Source organism: Myotis nattereri, assembly GCF_964212035.1.
Source record: "Myotis nattereri genome assembly, chromosome: 10".
Lineage (NCBI taxonomy): Eukaryota > Metazoa > Chordata > Mammalia > Chiroptera > Vespertilionidae > Myotis > Myotis nattereri.
The window spans coordinates 72,104,940-72,121,330 of NC_138085.1; the positions used below are offsets into that span (position 1 = coordinate 72,104,940).

Below are 16,391 nucleotides of genomic sequence, written 5' to 3' on the forward strand. Positions count from 1 at the left end.
ACTCTAGAGACAATGACGAATGAGCTTATTAGCATTCATATGGATAAACATTTGAGATGAGTAAAAGCGAGGACTGCTGGGTTCAGGAAGCCCAATATATATTAACTTTTAATTATGTGGTTTTAACAGGGCAACTATGAAAGGACACAAAGCAGTCTTTTCCTAAGGCTTTGATCACACACGATCACACACACACACAAAACCCTTATCTAATGTATCAAACTCAAAATAATGTGTCTGAAAACCACAATGTGTTTGTTAGGATCTTGTTATTTATGGGGCCACAGGAGCATGTGGGGATGCAGCAACTAACAGGCTACAGACCTAAGGAAAGTATCTGCATGCTCTGACTCCACTTTCCTTTAGGTAAATGGAATTCCAGTATTAATTATGACAAGTAATAACAATCATTTATTATGAAATGTGCTTACTATGTGTCAGCAATTGCACTGGGTGCTCCAGATGTTTTCTCAAATAATTCTCACAACAACCTTAGCAATACATGCTATTATCTCTGAACTACAACTGAGGAAACTTGCAGAAGTTATTCATTAAGTGGAGGAAACAGAAATCCAACTCTTAACTGTCTGACTCCAAAGCATTAAAGCTAATGGGGTCGTCCAATGTGGAAAACAGCCAAATCAAGTCCGCTGCCTATTTTTATAATAATGTTTTACTGGAACGCCACGTTCATTCATTTATAAACTGTCTATAGGTACTTTTTTGCTACAACGACAGAATTGAACAATTGCAACAGAGATCACAAAGTCCACAAAGTCTAAAATGATTATTATCTGGCTTTTCACAGAAAGTCTGGTGACTCCTGCCTGCTCTTACTCATTAAATACAGTGAAGATTTTATACTCCTATTTTTTAAAAACAGTTAATGGGGATTAGTTACCCCTAAGTGTGGTCAGTACACATACGCACGGCAAATGTAATATATATGCTATGAAAACCAAAATGCTTTGCCTGGCAAAACTGCTATCATATCAGCATTGTGGGTCATTAAGAATGTCATCAACAGAATTGTCCTTTGTTCTCACCTTTCATATTCTTCCGCAGCACTGGTGACTTGCACGAAGAGTTCATCTAAGCCTGTACCCAGAACAGCAGACACACCTACCACCTGACAAAAGCAACATTAATGCCACTGAGCAAAGAGATGTATATTTTTTAATGGTGAACATTATTTTGTTCAAATTTCATTAAAATCTTCACAAAAAAGTTCAGATACTTAAGTCTCTGGCAAAGAATAAAAGCTAAACCAGAAAGCAGCATGTCTACTAAAAAGTCATGGAAATAAGTCTAAGGCAAATAGAGAATTGAACAAGAAAGATAATTAGGGACAAACAAGTAGCAGGGCTTTTTATCTATTCTCTATCAAATCAAACCACTGTTCTCTATGAAAATTAGTATGTCACTGCCTTTACTTGGGCAATTAACATAGGCTCTGCCACTCACACCCACTTTTGCTTATACAAATCTTACCCTTCCTTCAAAGCATAATCTAAAGCTATATCCTCCAACATTTCTCATGTCAAGTGATCTTCCCTCTCACTACCATCAGGGCCAAATTCCAATCTTTCTTAATTCTGTTTTAATTCTGTGTGTAGCCTTCTCTTCTAATTAGACCATAAACTCTCTGAGGGTAAGGTCTCTATCTATTCATCTATAAACCTCCAGTATTTAATAAGTTAATGCTTTAAAATTTACTTTTCAAAAAGTAATGAATTTCCTTCCTAAGATGGTTCAAAGCCAGCCCTATTGGGTTAAGATGTTAACTGGGGAAACTGTCGGTATGAGCAGAAGAGAAAGTTTACCCTGAGTGAGCTGTAAAATTCATCTAACACCAAGCTCATCGAACGAGTCAGGTTACTGACATATGTAGTCTCTTGATTCAAGGCATCTTGGAAAGCCTCAAAATCTTGCATCCATTCCACTGCAAAGCTGTGATCAATGATGTCAGTCTGCAACAGAGAGAAGCCAACTATGAGAAACCAGAGATGAGTTTAGAGACCAAATAATGCCCCTCTCCCCCTTTTTTAATTAAGTAGTGATAATAACAAGCAATTATTCAGGGGTGAGGGGAGGTAGAAGAGGGTATGGGGTACAAATAGTGATGGAAGGAGACTTGACTTGGGGTGATGAACACACAATAGTGTACAGATGATGTATTATAGAATTGTACATCTGAAACGTATACAGTGTTATCAACCAATGTCACCCAATAAATTCAATAAAGAAAGAAAGCAATCATTCATATATTTTCTTCATCTGCTTTCCCCAGTTCCTCATCCACTACAACAAGCCATAAAGAACCAAGACTGCTGTATAGTGTTAATTAAATGAAGTTATATGTTCTCCTCACTATCCACTGCCAAGTCACCCTGACCACAGTGGATGCCAGCCCATTCCAGGCTCTAAAGTCAACTAGTCTGCTGTATCCTAGCTATCAGTCAACAGGGAAGTTTGGTCTTTTTGTTTCAGTTGCCACTTCCAATAGACTAGCAGTCCCATCTCCGCCCATTGTCTCGATTCTGAGGAATAATCCACACCCTACAAGTGAGGGGCTGCTCTATCTAGGCTGAAATAACTTGGGATGAAAGTCAGTGATAAATATTCAATCTGACTGAATCTTCTCCCTAGAAGTGCCCATGACTATTTCAGTTAAGCTTGAATCTACTCTCCTGCCTCTAAATAACATTTCCCACCTATTCCAAATCTTCCAATAACACAAAGTTCTGATGAAAAACAAATACAGGACTGAATCACAACAGAAGGATCCACTTACTTTATTCATGACCACAATGAAAGGAAGCTTGGTTTTGTACAAGATGCTGAAAAATCAAACATCAAAACATTATTAGTAAAAACACTGCAGCTCTTGTTTACCATGTCAGTCAGTTGGAATTGAGTAAAGGGGACTGAGTTCAGACTCGAAGTATAAGGTATCCATTCTTACAAGGCACAAGTCCTCCTCTCCCAAGAGAAAAACCACCCCCACCATCACAACAAACACACACACATAACTCTCTTTCTTTAAGAATGCTTTGCTACTGATTCTATTTTCTGTGTGTGTGTGTGTGTGTGTGTGTGTGTTTGGTTGCTTGTTTTTACCAAATAATTGTCTTTTAAACAACTAATATAAAAATGAGCAAATGGCCCTAGCTGGTTTGGCTCAGTGGATAGAGCATCAGCCTGTGGACTGAAGGGTCCCAGGTTCAATTCCGGACAAGGGCACATACCTGGGTTGTGTGTGGGCTTGATCCCCAGAAGGGGGCGTGCAGGAGGCAGCCAATCAATGTTTTTCTCTCATCATTGATGTTTCTATCTCTCTTTCCCTCTCCCTTCCTCTCTGAAATCAATAAAGATATTTTTTTTAAAAAATGAGCAAATGCTGTCAGTCATCAGATTTCTATTTGGACTAGGATTTCTTGCATCAAATAAGAGACATCCCTAATCATACTCAAAGGGGCAAATGTTGGTGATGGCTTTTCTGTACCCCCAAAAATCAAATTCTCTCAGCTTCAATAACAGCATGCCTTGCTCCTAGATCTAATGTATTCACATAACCTAGTGAGGCATGTCCTTCCTCTCCTAATCATCCCGCCGTTGGGGCAAACCTGTGTATTTTAGAATTATGGATAACCTTTTTACTCATAATCTCTCCCCATGTTATAATTTCCCATGTTATCATAATACAGAAAAGGAGCTCTGTTTTATTTAGACTTGGATTTCACTGAACTGGGAGCAACTACGAGAAGATTCATACTCACACACTATCTCTTTCTGTAGCAAGCAAGGAGGAAGATGAGAAGCTGCTGACAGAGAATGCCAAGAGCACATGTGCCTCTTTTCTCTTCTGACCCCTCCCCAACTCACAACCACTAAACTGAGTGGCAAACTTGAATGAGCACAAATCTAGGGATACGCACTCAGGACTCAAAGAAGAAGAGGAGGCCTCATACCCTGATGTAATATCATGCCCAGCAATAATCAATTACCTGCAGGCATAGAGCATGTTGGACATGAAGGTCACTGGGTTGGTACTTCTTGATGTGTCCATTACATAAATGACAATCGTTGGAAATGAGGATGCCTAAAGCCACAAAATAATCAAAGCCTTAGCCAGAGGGCTCATGATCTGTTCCCAGATTTTTCCTATCTTCTTTAGCAAGAGAGAACCACTTTACAGAGCTTCTATTACTCCCTTCTACATGAGGTCCCAGGCAATAAAAAAAGTCTAGCTCTCAGTAATACCTACAGTACCCACCAGGGCCTCTGTGATGATTGTCCCAGAAGCTGACCAGGTGAACACTTCAATCTGCCCAGGTGTGTCAATCAAGACATATCTGTGTCAAGAAAGACCATTAAAGAAGTATTACACTTGTACAATGCTGAAAATATCCCATTACACAAAACACCAAACTACTGGTTATCCAAGATTGGAATACCCTCTTCACATTGCCAAGTCTACCTTCCTCCCATTGTCTTTAAAATGCATACCACTTTCCCCCAGGCTTTGTTCAATGTCCAATATTCATGCTAATGGATAAGAGCAGCAGTGCAGCCTGAACCGGTTTGGCTCAGTGGATAGAGCGTTGGCCTGCGGACTGAAGGGTCCCAGGTTCGATTCTAGTCAAGGGCATGTACCTTGGTTGCAGGCACATCCCCAGTGGGGGGCGTGCAGGAGGCAGCTGATCGATGTTTCTCTCTCATCGATGATTCTAACTCTCTATCCCTCTCCCTTCCTCTCTGTAAAAAATCAATAGAGTATATTTTTTTTAAAAAAGAGCAGCAGTGCATAAATTACTGCAAATGATCACAGGGGACTGTGTGATAGTTATAGATACACATTGCATTAAAAATGAGATAAGAAAAACCAGAATATAAATCTCTTGAGAAACTATCCAGTTGCTTAGGGGCGGGGTGGGACAGGCAAGTGATAGCTAAAGAATACAGGGTTTCTTGTTGAGGTGATGAAAATGATCTAAAATTGCTGATAGCTGCACAATTCTGTGACTATACTAAAAGTCAGTGAATTGTACAGTTTAAATGGGAGAATTGCATGGAATGTGACTTACATCTCAATAAAGCTGTTTTAAAAATGAGCAAAGAATTTAAATAGACACTTCTACAATTATATACCAATGACCAATAAATAGATGAAATGATGCTCAATATCATTAATCCTTGAGGGAATACAAATCAAAACCACAATGCAATACCACCTCACACCCACACCCCACTAAGACAGTTATAATTAAAAAGAAAGATGTAACAAATATTGACAAGGACGTGGAGAAACTGGAACCCTCATGCACTGCTGGTGGGAATGTAAAATGGTGCAGCCAATAGGAGCTGGGGAAAAAGAAAGATTGCATTGTGTATGACATTTCTTTTGGGATAATAAAAATGTTCTGAAATTAGACAGTAGAAATCAATACACAATTTTATGAGTATACTAAACACCACTAAATTATATAAAGCAGTGAACTTTATGGTATATGAGTTTATATCACAAGAAAGATTTTTTAAAATATATTTTTATTGATTTCAAAGAGGAAGGGAGAGGGAGAGAGAAACATCAATGGAGAGAGAGAATCATTGATCAGCTGTCTCCTGCATGCCCCCTACAGGGGAGCAAGCACACAACCCGGGCATGTGCCCTTGACCAGAACTGAACCCAGGATCCTTCAGTCCACAGGCTGACACTCTATTCACTGAGCCAAACCAGCTGGGGCTCAAGAAAAATATTTTTTAAAACTACCTCTTTTATGATACTATTTCTGCAAAACACCTTATCCCTCCATTCTTCTACTTATGTATATATGCATAGAAACATGTGAAATGATAGTCACTGGTAGTAATAATAATGATAGTTATTTCTAGTGGGTCTAGTGGGTGATAGCTGCACCTTTTAAATTATGTATGGTTTGAATTGGTTTTTTTAAAATATATTTTTACTGATTTCAGAGAGAAAGGAAGAGGGAAGGAGAGAGAGACAGAAACAGCAATGATGAGAGAGAATCATGGATCAGCTGCCTCCTGCGGGGATCAAACCCACAACCTGGGCATGTGCCCTGATGGGGAATCGAAACATGATCTCCTGGTGCATGACCTCTGAACGATACCAACCAAGTTGAATTCTTTGTAAGGGTCATATATCTTTTTTTATAAAAATAATTATCTTTCTTTTTTTAAAAAAAGCAAACCTATTAAAAACCTATTAACAGTTAATCTATTAACAGTGGGTAATAATAAACAAATATTTTATTTTATATTTTGAAACTTTTAAAATTAAAAAACAATTATTCTCTCTGATTTATGTAAATTATATTCATTTAAGAGTTAGAAAGATGTTTCAGAGATTTTAATGCCAACAAATATGGTTTCCCAAAAGAAAACAAAGACAAAGTTTCAAAATATCTCCTAAGAAGCCATGGGCATATACCAAAGAGGCTGGGGATAGAATACTATTAAATTTAGCTCTACACTATATAGCATCTTAATGATTTTCTTGACTATCTTTTTTTTCATTTCTAATAGTTTCATCTAACCTCAACTCTTTCAAAACTTAATGCTAACCCAAAATCTTTCCAAAAAGCCTAGAAAAGTGTTAACTACAGAGTAATAAACAGGCGCTAAACTGAAATCACTTACTTAGACATGTTCTGGGCCTTCTCAATAAATTTCATCACCTAAAAGAAAAAGATGCCAATTACAACAGGAGCCGATTTCAGCATAAAATCACAGGCCCTCTCCAAGTGGCCTGCTTTATAGGTACCATCAACTATTGAATCTCTGTGTTCTCAATCTTAGGACACCAACTAATAAACCCACTGAACCACAGAAACACAGCCACAGCAGCAGCACTGCAGCACCCTGGAGCACAGGGCAAGGGTCTGAGAAGCGGATAACTGTCTGTCACAGGTTTAAAAAGCCCCACTGTTTTTCTGTTCCATGCCTGCTAGCTCATCTCTCCCCTCATCCCTTTACTCCATCCTCAGGGTAACACTATATGCCAATAACAGATCAAGAAACAAACACGGTCTCCTGTATTTGTTTTACTGGCTGTCCCAAATATTAAATATGAAGTGCTCATAAAACTGATCATCCTCTCATACTAGTAGCCTATTTCTCTGTTTACCAAAATGCCTATTTATTTTCTACTGGAGACCCGGTGCAAGAATTCATGCATGAGCGGGGTCCGGTCAGCCTGCCCCAGTCGGGGTGATCAGGCTGGGCTGGCCAGGGGAAGGGGACCGCCAGGGGAAGGAGATGCGGGAGGTTGGCTGGCCAGCCCTGCCCCTAATTGGGGTGGGGGGGCAATTAGGGGTAGGGGTAGCCAGGGGGAGGGGCCGAAGGCGGTTGGCAGGCCAGCCCCACCCCCTGTCCAACTCCCGGTCAAACTCCCAGTCGAGGGGACAATTTGCATATTAGCCTTTCATTATATAGGAGGATATTTATATCCCAGGTTAATTGCTCTTCTTTCCCAATGTTATCAAACTAAGGTATTTAAGAGCCACTAGTTTTTACAGTCATGCCTATAGGAGTGAAAACAGACAGACATACCTGATCAAATCTAGTAGCAAAGAGATTGAGTGAGGTCACTATGCCACCATTGGGTCCAAGTCCATATCTAGACAGTAAGTTGAGGATTTAAATTGTTTATAGATGAAATGAGATGATAAAGTTCATACCCAGGACATCACTCACACAAACATTATAATATTAGTGGTCCATTAATGAATATTGGCAAGCTAATCCTTGACTTAGTATGTACTACACAGCTGTAACTTCATAGGAAACATTCATCAAGGTCTTCTTCATTTATTTGTTGTTTTAAGGAGGGCCAGGCAAAATGAACAAACTAAAGGCACCAAAACATAATAGACAGATGCATCAGGCAGTGACAGCCTGCTAGCATTAGCTATTATGATCATCTATATAACACTCCTTGCTCTGATCCTCACTAATCAAGCAACTTGCTGATTATAATTAGTTTTCCTACCTAGACTTACCTAGAAGGAAAGTACACATTTCACATAGCAATGTACCAAGAGGTGATCCTACTCATTCCTGGGTTTCCCAGTTTGAAGAGGTGATGACCAATGGATGTAGCTTCCAAGGCAATGCTACTTTCTGGGTCCTAGGCACGCTACCAGCTAGCCTCTCATTATCTACGCCCTCTAATTACAACAGCCTGCCATCTGGGAATTTGGTAAAAAAACTAAAATCGCAAGCCCAAAGAATATTTCTAATCACCTACAATACTTTTTCCCAGCTTCATCTTTCATTTTCCTAATAAAGTGACTTTAAAGTAATCAAAATGATTTTGCTAGTATATTTCACAAGGAAACCCAAAAACTTTCCTTGAAAGCTGCAAAATACAGAGAGAGTCAACACCAAAGAAGACATAAAAAAAGATACTGTTTCATGACTTCTTTATACTTCACAGTGTCACGAATATCTGGGGAAAGAGGGTGAAGAATTAATTAGAATTTAACACATAAGAAACAATATAGCTTGAGGCTCTCCACCAATAATATCCTAAGCCAAGAGGTCTCTCAAGTCATCTCTGATCCCCTGAGGAAAAAAAATAAGTTTCCCTCTAAGCATGAGTTACTTTTCAAATTTGTTTTGTAATTTTTAAGCCAAGATCATTGAACTGTGATGAAAAAGAAGCAAAATTGTGAGGAAAAGAATAGAAGGGCAGAAGGTGTCCTGTACTTTCTCTACCAGCAAGAAATGAAAAGTAGCTTTTAGTATTCCCTTGTCAGCATTCTCTTCTACCAGCTTCACAATGGTTCTTGTCCTTACAAAGGATAGCTGTCAAGTCCCCCATGAAGAATGTTAGGTTACAACTTCTCAAGCTACGGTTGAGATGTTCTGAGATAGGGAGAAAAGTTTTATACACTTAAACACCTTGTCAGTAATCATATGAATAGAAAAAGGGCGCTAAATCAAGAAAAAACTGTTTATTTCTTCTTAACTGCTACTGATAACAAAGGTAATGCAGACATGATTTTTAAAAAGTAATTAATTTATCCAGTAATATCTAACTAAACCTATCTACCAGTCTATAAACCTACCCCATCAACTATTAGAATTCCACCCTTTAAGTGAGATGGGAGATTTTTTCCCCCCAAATCCTTTGCCATATATATATATGTGTGTGTGTGTGTGTGTGTGTGTGTGTGTGTGTGTATGTGTGTGTGTGTGTGTGTGTGTGTATCTCTCCAGCAAACCTTCGGCGCAGAGGACAATGCTCACCTAACTGAGCCACACTGGCCAGAGCACAATTTCTGCTTCTTAACATAAGGCCTTCCTTTGTTTGGGTTGTAAGCATCTTGACAGGATTAAGAAGAGATAAAAAGATTACCACAGTGAAAGTCTAGATCAGGAAGCCTAGATCCTATCAAGAAACATGACATTGGATCACATCCATTCTCACCTTTTTATAGTCACAGATTCCTATTAGGATAACTGGGAACCTCTCCCCAAAACAATGCACATATGCATACCTATGCACATTCTTCCATGTAACTTTGGGAGTGGAAGCAAGGTTCCTACAAATCATTAAGTGAAATACCACACAAAAACCATTATACTCTAACTAAACTTTGAGAAAAATCTATATATATATAAAACCCTAATATGCAAATAGACCGAAGGGTGGGACAACCAAACAATCAGTCACTATGACGTGCACTGACCACCAGGGGGCGCGCATGGAACATAAAGGGCCACGGCGCAATGGGGGAGGTGGGGGGGGCGGCGCCAGACCAAGGCGGGACGCCGGTCACTGTCATCTGGTGAGCTTCTGGTGATTACTGAAAATTCCTTGCTCCTACGCACTGCGGTCCTGCCGCGCTCACACCTGTGCTGGTGTCAGCCCTGCTTGCACCCGCTGCCAGCACCAGCCCAGATCACTTGGCACTGTCAGAAGGTGCGAGCGGCAACTGCCAGCCCCAATCACCCCTGAGGGCTTCTCCACCTCCCCCTGCTCCTGAGGGGCAATCAGGGCAGCAGCCGCAGCTCGAACTCACTGACAATGCCAGCCCTGCTCACACCTGCTCCTGGCGCCGGCCCCAATTGCTCCACATCGTCAGCACGTGTGAGTGGGGCCGGCACTGTCAGCGCATGGGAGCAGGGCTGCCGGCAGACAGGGAACCGGGGGCCAAGGCAGGAGGGGCTCGGTGGGGCATGGAGGATGGGCCAAGTCCTGCCTCTGTGCCCACCACAGCCTTGTGGTCCACAGTTCAAGGTGCACGAATTCGTGCACTGAGCCCCTAGTAAACTAAATAAAGAGGTGCATATATCAGAGCCGGCTGAAGGGTTTAGGGCCTAGAAGTGAGAAGCCACTTCATTTTCCCAAACAACAATAGCCTGATACCTCAGGGTCAGAAAGGAGAAATAACACTGAGTAGAAAGGAAACAAAGGGAAAGGAGTAAACAGAAAATGTGAATAAGGCAGAAGCCTGTTCAAGAATTCTAGCAAATCCATGGGAAATGAAAGTAGGTAGTTTAGAAAAAAATGAAAGCATTGAAAACTGGCAGGCTGGAGGGTTTCCATTCCAAGAAACTTTATACAAAATGGTAGTTTACTCACCAATATTGGCAGGAAAGGGAACTTCATGCACAGCTGGGTCGAGATTGATCACATAAGGTGGAGAGCCTTGGCTATGCAGATGTCCTGTGAGTCTCTACAGAGATGTGAGGTACGGGATGGAGACAGACAAAGAGGGCATGATAAGAGGACAAAGGACATTTCCCTCTATCTGAAATACTCACCTCCAACATTCAATTCTCAGTTGAAATGCAATTCTTTCTTTATTACCCATTTAACAGAGCCTCCTCTTCCCTCCATCACTTATTTACTTGCTTTGTGTGGGGTTTTTATCCTATCACCTCCAATAAACCAGTAGTTCCATGAATGCAGAACCTTGTCAACCTCATTTTCACTGTATCCCCATTGCCCATGTTAGACTCAAAATGATGACAATAACCAGGCAGCAAGTGCTCCGAAGAATGAAAGTTTTGCAGTTTCTTTTACTTATGCATTTGGAATTAAGGAGGAAGATGACATAAAGTTGGAGAAAGAAAGGCGGAAAGTGGATGGTTAATAAGATTAGATGCTCTCTTGAAAAAGAGGCATTTCAAAGGTGAGTTAACCCAGATGCGCACACACACACACAAACAAAAATGAACAGGACTTGCTTAGAGCACATGTAAACATTTTACCAAAGAAGTTATATGCTGGGGTGTGACTACCCACCAAGACCTGCCCAGTTAAGAATTTATGATCCATATTATCTCACTCATATGTGGAATCAAATGAACAAAATAGAAACAGGCTGATAGATAGAGAACAGGCTGACAACTGTCAGAGGAGAGGTAGGGTTGCAGTGCTGGGTGAAAAAGGTGAAGAGGTTAAACAAAGAACAGCACTCACAGGCACAGACAACAACTGGCGATTGCCAGAGGGGGAGAAGGGTGCGGGTTGGTAGAAGAGGGTAAAGGCGGGACAAATGGAGCAGGAAGGAGACCTGACTTGGGGTGAACACGATACAATATACAGATGATGTACTACAGACTGGACACCTGAAACCTATGTAATTTTATTAACCAATTGCACCCCAACCAATTCAATTAAAAACTAATTTCTGATCCAATCACCCTGTGAGGTTAGAAATAGAAACAGGCTCATAGATAGAGGACAGACTGACAACTGTCAGAGGAGAGGTGGGGTTGCAGTTATTACACTTATTACGGCACCCCTTTTCTGTTCACACAACAAATACCTAATTCTTTAGCCATCTATGCCGAAAGCCTGTGTGGTGGCACTCTGCACTATGAATCGCGTTACTTGTAAGTCAGCCTCTGCCTTCAAGTCAGCAATTTTGCCGGCAGGACAACCGCAGTACCAGGTGGTAAGCGGCACCCGGTACGCACTCCAGGCGCCTTGCTGAGCCCAGGCTCCGGTGCAACGTCTCCGAGGACCCCCGGAAGCCACGCGCCGGCCCTCCCGCGCCTCGGGAAGCCCTCCCCTCCCGTTTCCCGGCCTTCCACCGCCTCTCGCGCACACCTGCTTCGCCCGCGCCATGTACCTCACCTGTACGAAGGTGGTTTTCCCAGACCCCGCCATCCCCAACACCAACAGACACACTGGGGGCCGAGGACCCCCGGACGCCTGAGGCCCGGGTGCAGCCGCGGGCGCCGCCATCTTCCTCCTGGCTCCGCCCACTCGACCATCGAGACGTCACGTGGCTAGAGAGACTTCCGCCGCGGCGGCTGGGAGACAGAATGGGACTGGCTCCGACCGCTCAGAAGAGCATCCTCCGGTCCCGACCGGGCTCGGGAGGAGCCAACCGGGGGCCTTGTCGGGGGAGTGGAGGCGCTGGGAGGACTGGAGCGAGCGAACCGGAAGAAGAGCTTGCCGTCGCACGGCCTGGGTTCGCAGGAGAACCGGACGCGATGAGATCCCGAGAGCAGGGCTCACACGATGCAAAAAAAAGAGAGTGCGTTTCACTTCCGGCCCCCAAAGGAGCCAGGACTAGAGCCCGGAGAACCCACTGCTAAGGCTGAGGCGGGCGAGGGGTTAAGCCGCGAGGGGGGTGGGTGTGGGGGGACCGGCCTGGACTGGAGCGGGATGCGAACCTAGGGGTTGCCGGGCGGTGCAGAGGCCCGTTCAACCGAGACACTTGGCTCACGGGGACCCCGTCCCCGCCTGGCGACGCCCCTGACACTAGCCCTAGTCCCTCTCCGTGGTCTTACACCAACGCCCTGACACTAGTCCTAGTCCCTCTCGGTGGATTTACACCAACGCCCTGACACTAGCCCTAGTCCCTCTCGGTGGTCTTACACCAACGCCCTGACACAAGTCCTTGTCCCTCTCGGTGGTCTTACACCAACGCCCTGACACTAGCGCTAGTCCCTCTCGGTGGTCTTACACCAACGCCCTGACACAAGTCCTTGTCCCTCTCGGTGGTCTTACACCAACGCCCTGACACTAGTCCTAGTCCCTCTCGGTGGTCTTACACCAACGCCCTGACACTGGTCCTAGTCCCTCTCGGTGGTCTTACACCAACGCCCCGACACTAGCCCTAGTCCCTCTCCGTGGTCTTACACCAACGCCCTGACACTAGTCCTAGTCCCTCTCGGTGGTCTTACACCAACGCCCTGACACAAGTCCTTGTCCCTCTCGGTGGTCTTACACCAACGCCCTGACACTAGCGCTAGTCCCTCTCCGTGGTCTTACACCAACGCCCTGACACAAGTCCTTGTCCCTCTCGGTGGTCTTACACCAACGCCCCGACACTAGCCCTAGTCCCTCTCCGTGGTCTTACACCAACGCCCTGACACTAGTCCTAGTCCCTCTCGGTGGTCTTACACCAACGCCCTGACACAAGTCCTTGTCCCTCTCGGTGGTCTTACACCAACGCCCTGACACAAGTCCTTGTCCCTCTCGGTGGTCTTACACCAACGCCCTGACACAAGTCCTTGTCCCTCTCGGTGGTCTTACACCAACGCCCTGACACAAGTCCTTGTCCCTCTCGGTGGTCTTACACCAACGCCCTGACACTAGTCCTAGTCCCTCTCGGTGGTCTTACACCAACGCCCTGACACAAGTCCTTGTCCCTCTCGGTGGTCTTACACCAACGCCCTGACACTAGCGCTAGTCCCTCTCGGTGGTCTTACACCAACGCCCCGACACTAGCCCTAGTCCCTCTCGGTGGTCTTACACCAACGCCCCGACACTAGCCCTAGTCCCTCTCGGTGGTCTTACACCAACGCCCCGACACTAGCCCTAGTCCCTCTCGGTGGTCTTACACCAACGCCCTGACACTAGCCCTAGTCCCTCTCGGTGGTCTTACACCAACGCCCTGACACAAGTCCTTGTCCCTCTCGGTGGTCTTACACCAACGCCCTGACACTAGTCCTAGTCCCTCTCGGTGGTCTTACACCAACGCCCTGACACTAGTCCTAGTCCCTCTCGGTGGTCTTACACCAACGCCGGGGGGTGGACGCTAGGATTCCCGGAGCAAGTAGGTACTGAGGGGCGTTTCCCTGCACGGAAGCGTCCCTGGAAACCGAAAAGGTGATGCAAGAGCTGAGACATGTATTCCTGCTCCTTACCTCCGAGTCTGTTCTGGGCCCTTTGTAGCCAGCTGTTCACCAAGTCGTAGATAAATGTGGGTTTCACACCGACCCGGCTCTGCCACTTGCTAGCAGTGTAAATCGTGGCTAAGTTACTTAGATGCTCCAAACCTTTCTTCCCTTTAAAATTGAGCTATCTCATAGGGGTGGTAGTGAATGCATTTTGTAAATTTTAAACTACAGTCCTTCACCTTTACCCCTACCTGTATGCCCGGTGCCTCGCCGTAAGTGCTCAAAAATATTTTGTGTGAATTAAAGTACGATTGTGCAGTTTTTGTCTCCCAAATTTTCATTAAGAATTGATGGGGGAATGTTTCACTTGTTCTTCCTTCAAGTTTACTGAGGACTCTAACAGTACTAGTACCCCTAGTTAGTTGAATAATTTTTTTGAAGCCAGGGAAGACACACACACACACACACACACACACACACACACAGGCAGCGATGGGGCTTTTAAAAAGGACAATGATTAGCTGGTTTGGCTCAGTGGATAGTGGGCCTGTGGACTGAAGAATCCCAGGTTTGATTTCGGTCATGGGCACATGCCCAGGTTGCCGACTGGATCCCCATTCTCATCATTAATGTTTCTATCTCTCTCTTCCTCTCTGAAATCAATGTTTTTAAAATGGACAATGGAAATGATGAAGCCAAACAAGCAAATAAAAGAAGATCAAATCCAGCAAAACTGCTAATGCAGGAAAACAGGCAGCTAATCAATGAAAAGTTACATGTCCAGGCTGAAAATAAACTCTTGCTGGAATAACTGACCAACAAAACTGAGTATAGAAGGCAACTTCAGAAGCTGTGAAACAACTATGTACAAAAAAAAGTGGGGAGGTTGAACGAAGGAGACAAGAGTTAGCCTTCAAATATGCAGAGCAAACTGAGAGCTTAAAACAGCTCTTGGAGAAGGAAAAGAGTCAATCCAATTTGAAGCAGCAGTTGCTGGCAATGAGGGATATCACTATTAAAGGAGAAACAGGAAGAGAAAAAGCCCACGATGAGACAGGTGTAAAGGCACAGGAGATCCAGGCCCAGTTCCTTTAGGAAAAAAGCATTACTGGAGAAACAACTGAGTGAACCAGACAGAAGGCTGTTGGGAAAGAGAAAAAGTTTAAAAGGCAGGCCCAGGCCTTGGAGGTGGTGGCAGAGAGGCATACTTCTGAGTTCTACTGTGGCATCTGCAGAGAACCAGCAGTCACAGAAGGAATAACTGCAGCAATCTCAGCAATGCCAGGAGTCGCAGGTGCTCAAAGCCTGCTAAAAAGTCAGAAGCAACAGCTGCAGCAGGAACAGTGGTGTATGGAGAGCTTAAGGGAGGCAACTACTGCAACAGGGTGCCCCGAAAATCACCAGAACCCTTTCCCTGGGACCCCAAATCAAGGTTAATCCACAGTAATTCCTAAATATCACTGGTTAAGGACTAGAGAAGTATTCCTTAGGTGCTGCACAAACCTGGTTAGGAAGGCTTTTGGGTCTCGTTGCTATGGTAGAATATCCATCAAGACATGATAGTGTGGAGGATTAGATGCTCTTTTCCAGCCATACTACTAGATACTTGTGTGAACCAGCTTTCCTTAGATTTTTAATTAGCTCTTGTTAATAAGGATGTTCCTCAAACCTCCAGATAACCTAACACCATTTGCCAGACACTCATGTAAAACCAGGTTGAGAAAACCACCTTGAGGAAGTGAAAGGAAATAGTTGCATGATTTATTTCATCTAGCTGAGTCAGATTTCTTTATAGAAAAATCACCTTCAACCCTAACCGGTTTGGCTCAGTGGATAGAGTGTTGGCCTGCAGACTGAAGGGTCCCAGGTTTGATTCCGGGTCAAGGGCATGTACCTTGGTTGCGGGCACATCCCCAGTCGGGGGTGTGCAGGAGGCAGCTGATCGATGTTTCTCTCTCATTGATGTTTCTGACTCTATTCCTCTCTGTAAAAAATCAATAAAATATATTTAAAAAAGAAAAATCACCTTTCAGGATAGCATCTCAGATTGACTTTTCAGAATTTTCTCTTCTGTAAACAACCAATCTAAGTTTATCCTCGTTCCTTCTGGCCAACTCAGAACACAAAGGCAGTGTTTTTAAGGTTTTTTTTTAAGTTTGTGCCAATGACCAGGTAGTTCCTATAGTTTTCATGAGGGAAAAAGTACTCTAATAATAGCAAGATCAACACTTTGCAGAGTAACCTATTGTCTGATGCAGCCCTTAACAATTTTA

The 16,391-nt window shown here is 43.8% G+C and overlaps 1 protein-coding gene across 3 annotated transcripts in view; it reads right to left on the minus strand.

Annotated features, from left to right (window-relative positions):
• The window catches only part of GPN1 (GPN-loop GTPase 1), a 20,653-nt gene extending 8,391 nt beyond the window's left edge, over window positions 1–12,262 (minus strand). Inside the window, exons 1-10 of one of the 3 annotated variants that reach the window (XR_013996508.1) lie at window positions 12,122–12,262; window positions 10,619–10,712; window positions 8,437–8,476; window positions 7,579–7,645; window positions 6,667–6,704; window positions 4,277–4,355; window positions 4,008–4,102; window positions 2,795–2,840; window positions 1,824–1,970; window positions 1,047–1,129 (exon numbers count right to left, since the gene is read on the minus strand). Coding sequence is in view for 2 of the 3 variants with exons in the window: in XM_081100980.1 (XP_080957106.1) it covers window positions 1,047–1,129; window positions 1,824–1,970; window positions 2,795–2,840; window positions 4,008–4,102; window positions 4,277–4,355; window positions 6,667–6,704; window positions 7,579–7,645; window positions 8,437–8,476; window positions 10,619–10,712; window positions 12,122–12,232 (800 nt within the window). In the remaining variant the exon portion in view is untranslated. The remainder of the gene's footprint in view (window positions 1–1,046; window positions 1,130–1,823; window positions 1,971–2,794; window positions 2,841–4,007; window positions 4,103–4,276; window positions 4,356–6,666; window positions 6,705–7,578; window positions 7,646–8,436; window positions 8,477–10,618; window positions 10,713–12,121) is intronic. The other 2 variants (XM_081100980.1, XM_081100981.1) reach the window with 2 other exon arrangements.
• Between the last annotated feature and the right edge of the window lie 4,129 nt (window positions 12,263–16,391).